The 17,783-nt window shown below is 41.1% G+C and overlaps 1 protein-coding gene across 1 annotated transcript in view; it reads right to left on the bottom strand.

Moving 5' to 3' along the window:
- Positions 1-2,428: 2,428 nt before the first annotated feature.
- The window catches only part of LOC145409270 (uncharacterized), a 145,457-nt gene continuing 130,102 nt past the window's right edge, over positions 2,429-17,783 (bottom strand). The window contains exons 14-16 of the mRNA XM_080279750.1: positions 11,221-11,310; positions 3,969-4,121; positions 2,429-3,274 (exon numbers count right to left, since the gene is read on the bottom strand). Of these exons, the coding sequence (XP_080135876.1) occupies positions 2,429-3,274; positions 3,969-4,121; positions 11,221-11,310 (1,089 nt within the window). The remainder of the gene's footprint in view (positions 3,275-3,968; positions 4,122-11,220; positions 11,311-17,783) is intronic.

The following is a 17,783-nucleotide window of genomic DNA, read 5'->3' as shown; positions in this document are numbered from 1 at the left end:
TTCCTGGTACTCATCACTAAGAGAAGGACCAAAAGAGTCAAACTTCAGCATCCCCCATAGAATCCGTCAGCAATATGAAAAATCCGATAAATCCGGTCCAAATCTCCGTCGGTCCTAATTTATACCTATTTTGATAGAACCGTTTGGCATTGAGGCTGGGTTGATGCTGTTGTGCCTGGATTATAAATGAAGCAAACGGACCACCATAATGACTGGTGTCCTCTTTATACAGTTCCATTTTCTTAGACGTAAAGCACACTGAGAAATATCGTCGTGTGTGTGTGTGTGTGTGTGTGTGTACGTATTGTTAATTAGATGACTTCGTTGCTAAAGCTCATTAGCAATCAAGCCCTGAACAAACACAGCGTCGTCGTCACCCAACATGCAAATCAGACACAGGTAAACTGAAACTACAGGCCTGGATAATATCTCACTAGAAAATAATACAGATTCAAGGATAATAATTAATAAATAAAATGGCTGTAATATCGACCATTTGCACACTCTCGAACAGTAATTCATGTGATAATAACACCCATGGTAAAATTTGCTGCCAGTTTCATACAGGATGGAGCACTTATAAATTCTGTACCTCTTTCCCACATACCTACTTCTAGCTCAAACACATAAACCTACCTTATCACACACACAACTGTCACATCACACATATACACACACCCAACTCACCACACACACACACATACACACCTCCCATCACCTCACACCAACACACACCTGCCCCCATGTCTAACTACCTTTATCTCTGCAGTAACTCTCTCTCTCTCTCTCTCTCTCTCTCTCTCTCTCTCTCTCTCTCTCTCTCTCTCGTACCGCGGTCCATCGGTAACCCTATACCAACCAATACCGTCTACTCTTTTCAGAGTTAAATATCCGTTAATGGAGGTAATTCCGACTCTATGATTACGGAGTGTGCTCGTGGCTCCCTGGACACGCTGGTGGGAAGGTTAATTAGTAAGTTAAAGAGCAGTGAACCACTTAATGCGCTTTAAAAAAGCGCTTGATAATTCAGTTTTCCATCAGTGTTGCTCCTAACCTTTCCCTCTTCCATGGATCCACATGGGTATTTTTCATTAAGTGTACCAACCAGACGATTATATTAAACTGAAATTCTGTCTTTTTGGCCGATATTCGTAGGTATTTTTCTGTCCACTGGCTATTGGGAATTCCCTCATCTAATTAAAGTTTCACAGTGTTAGCCTCAATACTGAAGAGCTTCCATAGGAGCTAAAAGGAGCAATATATTCTGAAGTGTGGGTAAAATGTCGATTCCATTACACATTATTCTCAATTCATATACGATTTTGAGGACAAGTTTATTTAATTACAAACAACTACTATCAACCCCTTCACTACGGTAACGACGTTTGCATTTTTCCCCTCCTTTTTCCAGATATATTTATACCAGAGGAGTAGTTAGAAAAGGTCCCCCATAAGCCCTTCAGTATTATGCAATTTCGATTTTATTCTTGCTACCGCCAGACAATTTTTACAAGATTTTTTTTTTTCTTTTAGCATGATATAGTCCCCTCGTCGCGAAGGGGTGAGACGTAACAATGACAAATATTAAGTGGCCGTATTACTTTCTGCTTAGATTTCACACCTGCTCAGCGGTTTATCTTGCGCGCCGTAATTTAATATACTCGTGTATTACGGATCCAAGTTATGTCGATACCAAAAGGACAAAAACGGCATAATAGGGAGCGGTTACTCACATCTCATAAAGATCTCTAACCCTTCACTGCTAGGTTGATGTCTACCTGTGCTCAGATTGTAGGGCTGATTTGACTATTTAGCAAGGAGATTCATTATAACCTCAGAACAAAGGGTCAGAGAAATTTGTGGAATCATGGCTTAGTATTCCTGCTAAAAGAATGGCCCAGTTCCCTCAGCTGAAAACATGCAGACTAAAGACACCCTCTGAATCCAGTGACGTTATTTACTAGACTATTCTTGCATCCACCCAAATAATTATATTCTGTTCAGGGGAGATCCTTTTTGAATCGGAGGGTTAGTTATGAGGCGTATTCTAAGTGTATTTGGATGTTTTGTAGCACCTCTTCCTTAGCGATTTATTCTGCATATCTCCACGTCCGCTAGTATGTTACTGATTCAAACAATGTCGGTAATCGAGCGAAACAAGTGCATAGGTAGAATAAACTGCTAAGGAAGATGCACTACGAAACCTCCTGTGTCACCTATAACACTGGTTTTCTTCATTAACATCTGCATTGCAAGAGGTCCATCCTAAGCTGAATAAAGCTGTCCTGGGGAAGCCTGATTAAAATGAAGTTAAGCGTCATCTCAGAAAAAAGGTTAAGGTGAGATGGATAAAAAAATAAATCGCTAACAAAGAGGCGCTACAAAGGGTCTAGTACAAATGAGATTACAGCTACAAAATACTCGCTCCTCAGTGGCCTTCAGGGTCCAGATACCGCCCTAGAAACAGCAGGAGTCCCGTCGGGTTGTGTCTGACGGCGTAGAGGAAAGCCCGGTCGAAAGCCAGGGTCCCCACATCACTCTGCCTGTAGTGGAGTCCTGCGGAGGCGCCTCCGTCAGTAGCCACGCCCATCTTGTCAACGCGGTAGTCGGTGTCGTAGGCGTAGTGGGGGTCGTTTCTGTAGGCATCGGTGGGGTACTCGTAGTCGTGGTAGTCGTAGTAGTCGGGGTAGGGTGGTGGATTGGTCTGTTCATTGCTCAGTTGTTGTTGATAGTGATGTTGTTGCTTATCTGCGTTGTCCGACACGTTCGGTGGTGGGGTTTGTGATTTGTCGACGTTGTTTTTCGTTGTCTGTAGTTTGTGCTCCGTGTGCTCCGTCGCAGGGGACGACTTATAGAGTAGGTGATCTGACGAAGGAGCAAGTTGGTGTTCAGGCAGGTCGCTTCTACGAGCTGTCGGGTCTCTGGTATCCCTCTCCGACTCTCTAGAGGTGTCTGTCTTGGCCCCAGAGTTTACCAAGGGATTCACAAACACCCCTTGCATCTTCTTATCAGGTTCCATTCGATTGTTCTTGACTTTATCCTTCTGCAGGTACTCCATCATAGGCAGGCCGTAGATGTAGGTGGGGTGGAAGTGCAAGTCCCCATTCTCGTTCTCTCCCATGTTCGATCTCTCCATTCTCGATCTAACTCCTCCTGCTGCTTGTGAGGAAGAGGCGTCCTCTATCTGGCACGACTGGAACTCCGTCAGCTGAACCACGTCACTCAGGTGGAGGTTCCTTATGTGGTTGATCCCGGAAAAGTCCGCCTCACCCTCCTGGATGAACAAGGAAAAATAGGTAAGGCATCATCGTCATTGTTCTGACCCTCTTTCCAAATTAAAGCTGAAGTGAGGTAGGATTCAGAGCCAAGGTAAGAGAAATTACATCCACCCATCCATCCATCATTCAATCCTACGTTGCCTCACGAGCAGCAAAGGAGCCCGGTGCCAGGCAAGTTGGTCCTGACATGTAAGATGAAAGAAATTACAAAGTGGGAGAATACTCCACACACACACACACACACACACACACACACACACACACACACACACACACACTTTCATTCAGATATGTGTGTTACACAGTATGAGTACTTTTTTATATAGGAAAAACCCTTTTATTTATATTATTATTTATTGCACATACATGCTGAATAATTGCCTTAGTTGCACTGTTTGTCCATATATACATTTCACCCATCCGTCAACTTTATTTCACAAAACTGAGCACATACACTCAACAGCCACAATTATGAGTCTTGTGAGCAGGATCCACGAGGAGGACAAGTACGCTAAAAAGTATGAAAACCACCAGAAAAATGCCCTCTGTTAAATGGGTTCGACTTTTATACCCTCATCTAAAAACACAAGTAATATGCCAAGTGTTAATATATTAGATTTCTTTATTCGCAACAAAAAAAAACACCAGTAAAAAACTCAGTGTAAATGAGCCGAACTTTTCTACTCTCACCATAAAGAGTTGACCGAGGCCGAGGTCGCTGAGGATGGTGGAGAAATTGTGGAAGGCACGGTGTCTGAAAACCGGCATCTTGAGGTGGACGGTATTGGGTAGCATGGAGCGAAGGATACGACTCCACTTCTTAGGGGTTAGGGTACTCTCGAGCTGTAGTTGGATAGAGAGATGGTTAATTAACACTCTCTGCTACTATGACTCATTCTCCGGCTGCACTAGGGAAAAAAACATGGATAATTAACGCTCTCAGGTTCCTAATCTATTCTCCAGCTGCACCAAGGGAAAAAGATTGTTAGTTAACACTCTCAGGCACCTGTGACCCTATCTCCAGCTGTACCAGGGGAAGGATGTGGATAATTAATACTTAGGTTGCTGTGACTCATTCTCTTGCTGCACCAGGAGAAAGAGATAGTTAACACTCTCAGGTTCCCGTGACATACTCCCCAGCTGCACCAGGATAGAGAAATGATTAATTAACACTCCCAGATCCCTCTGATTCACTTCGTGGCTGCCCGCGAGAAAAACTGATGGTTAGCAGTCTCCGGCTCCTACGACTCACTCAGCTAAATAGAAACTTTTCTTGTGTTAGGCACGGCCATGAGAAGGTTAATAATGACAGTATTAACTCTTCTTGTCTTGATTTCAGTGTTGTATAAATTATTAGGAAGGTTTTCCCACATAACTTCCATATGTGTGTGTAATTTCCTGCAATGATCCCTTCATCATCATGTGTCTCCTCCAAGTTGAAAAAAGAATGTTTGTAGATAGACAGAATAATAATAAAAAAAAAAAGTCCTTCGCATGAATACGTTAAAAAGAAACAATAAATAAATATTCAGGGATGAGGGCCGAAATTAGAAAAAGATGGGGACGTCAATTTTATTTTACTCATGCCGCTTCAATGTATTTAATTCACCTTAGGAGAGTTCCCAGGTAATGGAGAGGTTAATGAAGCTTACACATAAACCTCTAGTGCAAAAAGTCGAAGTATGTAAAACCAATAAAATAGCTAAAGATTGTCAACATTCCTACGGGACTACAGGATGGTTTCTACACAGCTATAATGCTCTGATATACTTCTGATATAATTCTGTGCTGATTGCTAAGAGGACTGATGAAGTTAGGGGAACATAAGATCCAATGATTTTCGTCCGTATGGTTTGACTTTTGACCCCATAACATCCTTATAAATGACAAAAGAAAAAAAAATGGTGACATGCTTTATTTGGCCAAACATCACTTGTGCCAACTTTGAAGCGAGCTGGTGAAGTGAAGGAACGGCGCGATGTTGGAAAAAGTGTTTGGCAGAAAGAAAGATGAAGTTAAAACCCCGTCACTATCCATTAGATGAATAAAATAATCTGGTGTCATCAAGTATGTATAAATAGGTTTTCCTCGGGCAGATGGAATTAAAAAAGAAAATTTCAAGTTTTGTGAGGCAGGGCCAAAACACACACACACACACACACACACACACACACACACACACACACACACACACACACACACACACACACACACACACACACACACACACACACTTGTCACAACTCGTAAAAAAACAACAACCAGAGCGTGGGTGAGTGACCTAACGATTTTTTCCACAGAATTTTAGGGCCAGTTTATAGCGGCTGAAGTGTGTTACATGGCCTGAAGAAAAAAAAAGAAAAAAGGTCCAAGTCGTTATGAAAAAAAAAAAAAAAAAAATGAAATAGAGGAGGCAAACGCGGACGAAATTGAAAGGTAGTTCTTTTTCCGGCGGGCTGGACACGGCAGTCTACAATATAGGGAATATGTGTGTGTGTGTGTGTGTGTGTGTGTGTGTGTGTGTGTGTATTTCCCTTCGTTGTGTAAGCATCGCTGGCCTGGTGGACGAGAGTGAAAAGTTACCGACAGGCGACTTCCTTCAGCTCCACATCATTATGCAGTTAACAGTATAGTAATAATATGATTAGCTCCACGTAATGAATAAAAACGACTGACAATTAAAAGCACCTATATAGCAAATGTTCCCCAGTACTTCGTCATGCGTCCATCGAGTACTACAAACTTCTCGTCACAACACAATCAACATTAGTGATGGTACGCTTAGTTTCCCTTCACTACAGCTACAGTCAAGCACAGTCTAGGCTCACAAGAAGGCGGAAAACTGACAAAAACCGAGTCTGTTAAGCTTCACTTCGATATATTCATCACTACCTTGGGGAACAGAACAATCACCTAAGTTACCCCGCAACAATGATGTATTTAATTTATTCATTTTCTGTTGTCCAAAGACGATTGTATTCAGCACAAAAGGCTTTATTCGTAATTAATCTCGTCAGTACCTTGCTCCCTCTCTAGCTTATTATTATTATTATTATTTTTTTTTTTCGGGGGGGCGTTCTATTCAAATTTTCTATGCCTCGTGAAATTTTGGGGGTTTTCGAGCACACTGGGGCTGTCTGTAAAATAAGAAACTGTAAGCCACGGCGTACAATAGAGGCAATTAGATGGTTCCTGTGTTGGGGAGGAGGGAAAGGGAGAGGAAAACTGGAAAGGAGAGAGGGGAAGAGGGAGGGAGAGAGAAAGGAGAGAGAGAAAGGGGGGTGGAAAGAAAAGAGAGAGAGGAGATGGGGAAGAATAATATGGGAGGAAAGAAAGAGGAAAATGGGAAAGGAAAGTGGGAAGCGAAAAAGAAGGAAGTTGAGAGAGAAGAGGCATAGAAGTGGGTTAGGGACAGAGTGAGGAAATAAAGGAAAGGATGATGAACAAGGAAGAAATAGGGGAAGGAGAAGCAAAGTAGGAGAGAGAGAAAAAAAATAAAAAGGGAGAAATGTGTGAAGAGGCAAAGGAGATAAGAAAGATGGAGAAAGCAAGAATATGTGTGAGGAAAGAGGGAAGGGGAAAAAAAAAGAGAAGAAAGAGGGAGAGCTGAGGGGGAAGGGACAGAGGAAAGGAGCGGAGAGCCAGGAGGGGAAAAACGAAGAGAGAAAGAGGAAGAGGAAAGAAAGCAGAGGTGAGAGAAAGGGGAAGGAATAGAGGTAAGGAGTGCAGAGCTAGGAGAGGAGAAAAAGAAGAGAGGAAGCGGAAAGAGGGAGAGGTAAGGAGGATGGGACAGAGGAAAGGATTGGAGAACAAAAAGGAGAGGGGGAAGGAGAGACAGAGAGAGGAAAGAGGGTAGAGGTAGGGAGAGGAGGAAGGAACAGAGGAAGGGAGTTGGGAGAACAGAGATGAGAAAGAAGAGGGAAAGGAGGAGGAAAGAGGGCAGAGGTGAGGGAAAAGGAAAAGAACTGAAGCTCAGACCGTATTTGGGTACGAACGTGCAGGTGTAGAAGAACCTTATATGGACGAATTTACTTGGTTTACGTGGTTGTGTAACACCTTGTATTTAAAGGTATTTTCCTGAGTATATCAAGCACCTCAGTACAGCAACTTATTTTTGTCTCCTTTGGTTATTTTTTTTTTATTTTTTTTTTTTTTCATTCTTTTAGCTTATGGGAAATGTTCGGAACGGCAGGAGTTAGATATAGCCTTAATTAGCACTTTCTTGCTAGAAATCTCTCCTAGTTGAATAAAGCCGTCTATCGGCAGCCTAATTGAAGTGAACAATAAATAAACCTTACCGTGCTGAAAGGCTGATGTTCCTCTACATTTTATTGATGCAATGTTTGTCCACGTTACGAAGATAAAATTAACAAAAAAAGGAAAATATTATGCCTAACTTTCAAAACCAAGCTATGTTCGCATTACAACAAATATTAATGACATGTAAAGGAGAAAAAATCCTTTCACTACTATTGACATCTTAGGGTAATTTATGAAAGCTAAGGCTAGACGATTTTATTCAACTGGATGATATTACAGCAGTTAAAATGGCCGATGCAGGTAATTTTAAACCCTTTGACTACTAGCAATCGTCCTTATTATGGTAAACTACCTTAAACCTCTTGAATCCGAAGAAGAAGAAGAAGAAGAAGGAGAAGGAGGAGGAGTAGGAGGAGGAGGAGGAAGAAGAAACACGTCATGGACTGAATGGGGTTAACTACGTACTCAAGTTTGTCCAGGAGGGCGACAGAGTAAGGCTCCCCAAATAAGAGGGGCACAGTATATATCTCTCCCCATAGGTAAGAGGTGTGAACGCTGGGGGTGGAGCTGCAAGAGAGAGCCCAAAAAAGACTTGGGAAGAGGTCATAATGCGTAACCTCGAGGATAAATGATCTATTAATGGAGAGGCTGCTAGAGATCGAGTGGAGCCTAATTAAACAAACACGAAAAGGTTGGTGACTCTCTTTGTTTTGATACGACTGAGCTGAAAATAATGGAGATGTTCTAACTGATGCTGAAGAGGTGGAATATTAGGACAAGCTATGTTCTTGACTCCGGATATGGGCCGATTGATGCGAATCCACTTCTAGGTAAAGAATGGGGCTTAGCAAATATTGATATCTGCTTTAGTGACCTACGTGGAGTCGGTAGGTATAAATCTCCTTACAGTCTGTGCTAAGCAAAATCCTTTTCGTCCTCTCTCTCTCTCTCTCTCTCTCTCTCTCTCTCTCTCTCTCTCTCTCTCTCTCTCTCTCCCCACCTACCACCACACCACACCATCCGTCTCCTTTACTCTTTCACCTTCTCCTTCCTTCACCCTCCAGCGGCCACCTCGAGACCCAACCAAGCGTCCACCACCGATATAAGAAATACTGCGCTCCATAAAAGACACAGTGGGTTATAGGAGCTCAAGGGGAGGCTGCGGTCGGGGTGCGGGACGTGAGACGGGTGTGGGATTGTTGGGCTGGAGAGGTCACTGATGCTGATATGAGAGAGAGAGAGAGAGAGAGAGAGAGAGAGAAAGAGAGAGAAAGTTTCAGCCTGTCCAGTCTTCCTCCCTTCTAAGTATGGGAACCGGAATCTTAGCTACCATAATCCGGGTCACTTAAGGGTACATGTTCAGGCTACATCCCTTTGTGACATTACGTGATTGGAAAACTTCGAGTCCACCTCCAATGTACGGCCGTCTCTCCGATTGAGACTTTGTAACTAGTAGATCACGAGGAACCAGTAAAAAAAAGAGTCTAGATATACGTGAAAGATGATAAGGGTGGTGACATGGGGAGAGGAGACAGACTGGAAAGAAGAAACTGAAAGAAAGGTGAGGGAATGGAGGAAAGAAACTGAGAGAAAAGAAAGGTGAGGGAGAGCAGAATAGAAATTTAGAGAAAAGAAAGTTGAGGGGATGCGGAAAAGAAATTCAGAGAAAAGAAAGTTGAGGGGAAGCACAAAAGAAAGTGAGAGAGTAGAAAGGCGAGGGAAAGTAACAAGATTGCCAACACTCCCAAGGGAATGCCAGATGGTCTCCACACAGCTACAGTACATCGACATGATTCTGTGCAAATTGCCATGACAAATAATGAACATACAAAACACAGAACCTCAAAAATGCGTTTCTATATTGTTTTTACGTTTGGCCGCATAAGTCCCTTGAAAAGGCCTTAATACAAAGAAAGAAAAAATGAATGAAAGAACGACAGAAAGAAAGAATTAATGAAGGAAAGAAAGAACGAACGAAAGAAAGAAAGAATTAATAAAAGATAGAACGAAAAAAAGGAAGATATGATGAAAGAAAGAAAGAAACGAACGAAAGAAAGAATTAATGAAAGAAAGAAAGAACCAATGAAAGATAGAATGAATGAAAAGGGTGTCTGGGGCTTTCGGCAATAATAACAGCAATGCCAAGGTTCAAAGGAAATGGTGGGAAAATAAAGAAATTGCGGGCCAAGTTGGAAAAGCGTTAGGAAGAAAGGAAACAAAAACAGACGGACTATAGTAGTTCACTATATTTTGGCGTGGCGACATAAAAATCAAAGAGAAGAAAGAATAAGGAAAGGAGAGTTGCTGAGAGATGGGGCAAAAGGAAGGTGTGTGTGTGTGTGTGTGTGTGTGTGTGTGTGTGTGTGTGTGTGTGTGTGTGTGTGTGTGTGTGTGTGTGTGAGAGAGAGAGAGAGAGAGAGAGAGAGAGAGAGAGAGAGAGAGAATAAGCAAGAGGATTAAAGGAAGGAGGATAAGTGGGAGAATGTGTGTGAGCTAAATAGACGAAACAAATATTGTACTAAGGAAAGGAAATGCGGAAATATATGTGTGAGATGCAGATCTGTAAAGAGGAAGAAGAGAGACGCACAAGATTAGTATAGGGATGGAAAGGGAGGAGTGTATGAAGGAAGGAAGGAGAATGGGTGGGATAATATATGAGTGAGATGGGGGATAACTAAAACGGAAGCAAAACAGAAAGGGGGGGAAGCGAATGCATGTATTAGAGAAAAGGAGGAGAAGGAGAAAAAAGAGATGGAAGGGAGAAAGGAGAAGAGAGGAGAAGGGTGGGTCGGCGAGAGGGAGGAGGAGATGGGTGTTCTTGAAGAAAGGAAAATATGTTCGTATGTAGATCAGCTACTGTAATGGTATTTTTTCCTTTACGACTCCCTCTGCTCGAATTTCACAGCCCATATAGGAAGGAGAATAAAGGGGATACTCTCTTCGTACGCCCAGCATGTAAATACAGACCTCATAAATATTTCCTTTCTTCCTCATGTAATGTTTTCCGGAGAAATGAGTTAGAAATTAATTTTTTTGGGGGGGCGGGAGGTCCTTTTTAAAATAATGAAAACAAATATGAAATTTTACATACTGTGCGAATGTATCTTTGGATCATTTTTTTTTTTTTTTTTTATGTGCTAATGTGTATTACATCGTATTTAAATTGTCATTTCTTCCTCTTATCTGTGGCGTTGAGATTTAACGCCCTTAGTCTGGCTGCGTCCTTTTCGTTTTCTTCATGCTCTCTCTACATAATATTAGTTAGCTAAGGACGGAAATGAAAACGGTGAGGTTAGAAATAGCCATCTTTTGCTACCAGAAAAGACTCCTGAACTTAAGAGAGTAAACTAGTGGGATCAAGTACAAGCCATAAGAAGACGTAATAGTAGTGAAAGGATTAGAGTACCATCCACTGTTTCAGCCACATTTTTTGCTCACTTCCTCTCCAGTGCTGTAGTGCTGTAGGTTGTTCAATGTACTATTATATCGTCTTGTACTATGTTATGCCCTCTACACTGTGTCCTCCAGTACTCCTATGAGAAAGCTTATTCTTCCCTGTGTGCTCTTCGGTATTCATGTATTCTCTCTCTCTCTCTCTCTCTCTCTCTCTCTCTCTCTCTCTCTCATAAATACTTCATCACCTACTTAATCTCACCCAAACCATGTCCCTGACCTCACTCACCCTGGTCAGTCCATTGGCCACAAAGTTCTTCTGCTCCCCCGGCATCACCAACACCAGAGACAGCTCGCCCGACCTCGAGTACAGCGGGATCTGAACAAGGAATGCGAAGATTAGTGTTAAAAAGTGCAGGTCAAGGTCTTACATTTCTCTGCTCACCTCTCTTTCATTGGACCGTGGTGCAGGTTAGATTAAAGCGGAAGGTAGATCAGATTTGGGAAGGTTAATTTAAGACACGTTCCTAGAAAGGTTTGCTTGACTCCTTTAACACTTTCAGCTTTATATGACTCACTCTTAGTTGAATAAAACTGTATAGTGTTAGCTGGAATTAAAAAAAAAAAAAAAAGGATTGTCCCGATCATGAAATGCTTAATGTGTATTGCATGTTGAATTCATTTTTCAATTAATATAACAAAAATGCATGGCCAAGTGTGTGGACAAAGTGGACTGGAGATATAACGGCTTTGATGCAGGCTAGAAGGACAAATAGATGTAGTTTAGGCAAGTGGAATGCACAGATAATGAAAAGCTAATACTAACAGCAAGTGGAGGCAACGTTTCGGAATATAAGGAGATGGAATCTGAGAAGGAGTAAGGATAATGTAAGGGAGTAGTATATGTGGGAGAGTGTTTTGCAATGGCGGAAAGGAGTGTTGATGGGGTGTGATTTAGAAGTCTCCATGCTTTATGTCGCGGTCACCCTGGATGGACTCCTGACCTTAGGAATAATAATAAATAGAAGAGCTTAGTTGAGTATTTCATGATATACGAGCATATATTGTGGCAGTTTTTAAAACAAATACAAGAAAAATAGGCCTGAGAAGTGAATATCAACAAAGCTATCAGTGTAACACTTGCAAAATCAAAGTCCAAACGGAAAGAAATATGTATCTAGCTGTATGTAAACCTTCTTCCTAAAATCTAAATAACAAAATTATTATATATAGAGAGAATATTATCACCTGGATTTTATTTTTTAATAACAGAACAAGGGAAAGAAAAACAAATGAATTTAAAAAATCCATACACCTGATTAGAGATGTCTTCCACTTATAAAAAATCTGTAGCAGTTGGACTTGAACAGCCGTCGCTTGAAGTCTGGGGGGAAACCACTCTGGGGAAGCGAATTCGAGAGAGATGCAGTTCGGGGAATAACAGAAATCTGATAGCCAGAAGTTATGCAATATGGCAGTGCGACAGTCCAGTCATGAGCGCTACCAGATGCCCGTGTAGCACGAGGGAGGGCATGGAGAAGTGGCACAATAGAGGCAACTTCGTCTTAGCATGTGCCATAAAAGTGTCTATAAAGTAATGCAAGGGAGGCAACATTCCTTCTTACTTGAAGGGGAGATAGCATATTTGCAATAGGAGGGTTATTAAATAATTCTAACAGCCTTGTTCTAAATTTTGTCTAGTTGTTTTAGTGTAACCTCTCCACATCTAGTCCACAAAGGTAAGCAATATTCCAGCCGTGAGCACACATTATAAATCGTAGCTGGCTGCTAGTCAGCAATGAAGTTACTGACTCTGTACAATAATCCAAGTTTGAGGCGGTTTTAGCAAATGATGTAACATGAGAGGTCCACCTGGGGGTATTGTTAAGTGAAACGCCGAAAATTTCAGTACTTTTTGTGAAAGGAGTATTAGTAGCACTGAAGGTAATATAGGAATCAGGCAATATCTGTCTATTAGTTAGCTGTATACATTTGGTATTACTAGCATTAAATGAGACAATGTTATTTTGTCCCCATTCACTGATCTTGGATAAGTCTTAATTTATGGAGATTGCTGTACTGAGTTGTGAGTTAGATACTGAACTTTAAGAATGTTTGAGTGAATGAACTGTGAAGTGTTGAGTCATCTGCATATGAATGGATGGAATTATGGGTGACAGATAAGAGATCATTAATATGAATTAGGAATAGGATTGGAGCCAGAACTGATCCTAGTGGCACGCCGGCGATAACGGAGTGGAAATTGGAATATACATCATCTACATTTATCTTTCTGTCGCTGAGATATGAGGAAATCAGAAGAACAAAAGACTTTAGTCCATAGCAAGGGAGTTCGGGTAGCAGGGAACTGTGCCACACTCTGTCAAATGATTTAGAAATATCAAGGGCTACTGCATGAGTTTCACCATGTTGGTCAATTGATTGATGGATGGTATGAGCCAGGAGAATGAGTCTATTTATAGTTGATCATACGTGGCGAAAACCATACTGTCTATCACTAATTAAGTTGTTAGGCTCAAGATGCTTAACTCTGTGCTTATTAATTACAATCTCAAATACTTTACCAGAAGACTTTTAACTATTGGTCTGTAATCAGAGGGGTCAAAGGAACTTCCTTTCTTCGGAATTGTGTTCTTTATCCCTTTAATTACTTGTTTTATTTTTTCATAATTTATAATTTATTTAATATTGTTTTTTTTCTATTTTCCTTACAAAGTTTCTACATTGTTATCAGTATTTGTTCGCAGTAAAGAAAAAAAATACCTAAAGTATTCGCTTTAAGGACGAGTATTTTATATATATATATATATATATATATATATATATATATATATATATATATATATATATATATATATATATATATATTGCCAGACGCCTCAATCCCTTTTGGGGTGGCCACAAACAAATCGCCTCCAAGTCGCCCTGTCCCCCGCCATTTCACTCCCCTGCTCCCAACTCACACCCCCCTCTCTCATATACCTCACCACTCCATCTCTCCATCTCATCCTCGGCCTCCCACTCCCTCTTTCCGCCTCAGCCTCACTCACATACACTCTCTTCGTCAGTCTTTCACCCTCCATCCTCTCCACATGGCCAAACCACCTCAGTGTGTTCCTCATAACGCTTCCTATCACATCCACATCAACACCACAACGCTCCTTTATATCCTCATTCGTCAGCCTGTCTCTCCATGTGACTCCATAGGCTCCTCTTAAATAACTCATTTCCACGGCTCTCACTCTTGACTTGTGTCCTTCCAACAACGTCCAAGCTTCACTTCCGTACGTTAGAGTTGGTATCACAATACTGCCATGTAGTAACTTTTTCACTTCCATGCTCACTTCTCTGTTTCTTATCACTGCTTTCAAAGAACCAGCAACCTTTCTTCCCTGCTGTACCCTTTCAAGCACTTCACCCTCCAAACCTCCATCCTTACTCATCACACTACCCAAGTACTTAAACGTACTCACATTTTCCAATTCCTCACCATCCAATCTCGCTGTACATTCACTGACTTCACCTCTCTCAAAGACCATCACTTTACTCTTCCCTACATTCACCTTTAGATTCCGTTTCTTACACACTCTCTCAAACTCATCCACCAAGCCTTGCAGCTCCCCTTCGTCTTCACTCAACAACACAGTATCATCTGCAAACAACAGTACAGGGAGTTTCCAAACACTATCCTCTCTCACCAGGGCCACTCCAGCATCCACTACCCTACCTTGTACCTCTTTTATTACCCCATCCATGTACAGATTGAACAACCATGGAGACATGACACATCCCTGTTTCAACCCAACTTCCAAAGAGAAAAATTCACTTAGTTCACCATCCACACGCACTGCAGCCTTCGCACCATCGTACATACTCTTCACAGCATTCAACAACTTCCCATCTACTCCATATATGCTTAACACTTTCCACAATCCTAGTCTATCCACCCTGTCATATGCTTTCTCCAAATCCATGAAAGCCGACTCCGCTCTTTCTTTACCCCTGCACAATTGTTGACTCTATACAGAGGTTTTATCCGTCCCTGTGTGGAGTACAACTCTCATGTGTGGGGAGGCTCCCAAATACAGCTCTTCTCAATAGGGTGGAGTCAAAGGCTTTTCGTCTCATTAACTCTCCTCCTCTTACTGACTCCCTTCAACCTCTGTCTCTTCGCCGCACTGTTGCATCTTTATCTCTTTTCTTTCGCTACTTTAATGGTCACTGCTCCTCTGAACTGTCTGCTTGCATTCCTCCACCTCTACGACGGGCGCGTAGCACCCGTCTGGCAGCAAACTCTCATCCCTTTTCTGTCCAACTCTCTAATGCAAGAGTTAACCGTTACTCCCAGTCTTTCATTTATGCAACAGGTCAGCTCTGGAACTGTCTCCCTCTGTCTGTATTTCCTGCTGCCTATGATCTCCAGTCTTTCAAACGCAGTGTGTCCAGGCATCTCAAAATGATCGGATCTTGAATTTGGCTCTCTATTGTATTTTGTTTTTCTCTTGGAAGGAACTGTTACTGCGGGCCATGGCCTTTGGTTCCTTCTTCCTCGCATAAAAAAAAAAAAAAAAAATATGGAGTAGATGGGAAACAAACAAGATATATATATATATATATATATATATATATATATATATATATATATATATATATATATATATATATATATATATATATATATATATATATATATATATATATATATATATATATATATATATGATACAGACGAACAGATCCCCTGACTAACAAAGTACTGATACTGTGACTGAAAGGTACATGATGGATGGAAGAGGGAGGATAATGGAAGGCTTTTAGAATCCTGATCAGGTAAGCGACAGAGAAATAAGATTAGTGAAGTAGTTAGGGAGAAAGAGAGAGAAAGTTACGGGTGACTCAGATCTCCGAGGAAATGACAGGAGGTAAGGAGTAAAAAGAAGGAGACTTAGAAAAGGACGAAGAAAAGACGCCCTAGAATAAGGGAAGATATGAGAAGATTTTGTGCTGTGGAGACTCAGACAGTGAAGAAGATTAATTCCATGACATGTAGACAGTCCGATACAGAGACAGATAGAATGATGAATAGATACATAAATTACAAAAGGCTATTTCTAATCCCTTCAGTTCGTAAATCTCTCCTGAGCTGAATAAAATCGTCTGACAGTAACATAGACACGACAAAGAAAATATATATATATCTATATCTATATCTATCTATCTATCTATCTCTCTCTCTCTCTCTCTCTCTCTCTCTATATATATATATATATATATATATATATATATATATATATATATATATATATATATATATATAATGACAGAAACATTAAGGCGAAGCTACGGTGGAGAGAAAAGGAGAAAAAGTGTAATAGTGAAGACTGGTAAAAGATAATTTTTCACTTTGTTATAAAATTGAAGACAGGTTGGTTAAAGTGGTTATGACAGTGATGGTAATTTTTTGAGAAGGCTGAAAGGTAAAAACAGGTTGATGAGAAAGTTCTATTGATAAAACAACTGGGGAAAAACGCTAGAACGATGAAAAAAGGTTGGCTGAGAGGAAGACGGTGGTGTGAAGTACATGCTGATGAGAAGCTCCTTGGAGAATCTTTGGAAAGTGAAGAAAAAGACAACTGGAAATGGATCTATAAATGAAAACCGGTGTTTTGTGTGAGTAAAGATGGTGGAGGAGCAGCCAAGGAAAGAGAGAGAGAGAGAGAGAGAGAGAGAGAGAGAGAGAGAGAGAGAGAGAGAGAGGGGAAAAGAAGAGACCTGACCATGTATTTATGAACTATCTTGAGTGTTGAGTCGTATTCAAAGAGGCTGTTGATTTCATCGCACCTCTTCACCAGCGATTTATTTATGTGTGATTGATATATCATTATTCAAATGGTATAAATAACATACAGGACAATATTTGGGGGAACTATGAACAATAATTAACTGAAAAAATAAAACAAAAAAGTGTTACGAAGGCTCCATGGCCACCAAAAATACGTCTAGAAGCTGTGCACAAGATTGCCTATTAATACTTTTACTACGATTCGTGGCATTGAAGAGGAGCCTACACGGGGTGGCGCTGTGAACCCGGGGTGGAGCGAGTACGACGCCCACCCGGAATCCAAACCTCCTCATATTTCCCTGCACCTCGCCGTAGGAAGGATCCTGGTCCGACTCTGGTGAGGAGCTGTCTACTATAAGGGGGTGCCTGATCCTTACACGGGGTATGTCCTGTACCATACTTGCAGGACGGACCCACGGAAGCATTTACTTACCTGTGGTCGACGGGTCCTCTCGGGAAAAGAGACCGCGGTTAAGCCACAACAAAATCATAACTTGCACAGGGACTAAACATTCAAATTAAAACTAAGAATGAATAATGCATAAAAAAAAAACACACAACAAATTATCTGGATTCCCTGTGAAATTTGACAGCTATGAGACGGGTATCTAAAAAGTGATTAGGCTCTTTTATGAATACATCCTCAAGAGCCATCTTCATAAACACTCTTCAGTTGTGTATAGGAGTGCATAAGACTGTTTATATATACAGTACGTTTGTCATGACACATACAGCTAACAAACACATCAAAATAAAATAGAAATCAATGTTTAAGGGAACAAGTAGCTGAAAAAATTACTGACGCCTAGTTTTCCTGCAAATTAGTTAGGATCCTTTATAAATACTCCTCTTGGTGTCGGAGAAAAAGAAAAGAGGAAGGACAGAAGCCAGTTGCTAAGATTTTTTACACAGATACGAGAGGGAGCATTTCTAACGATTGTGGAGAAATTACAGTTCTGGCTACAACACTTTTTTTCTTTTTTTCACCC

Source organism: Coenobita brevimanus, chromosome 80 (genome assembly GCF_032717465.1).
Source record: "Coenobita brevimanus isolate Jiangsu-jjx chromosome 80, ASM3271746v2, whole genome shotgun sequence".
Taxonomy (NCBI): Eukaryota; Metazoa; Arthropoda; class Malacostraca; order Decapoda; family Coenobitidae; genus Coenobita; species Coenobita brevimanus.
Note: the sequence above shows the minus strand (reverse complement) of the source record. Positions and strands in the feature narration are given on the sequence as shown.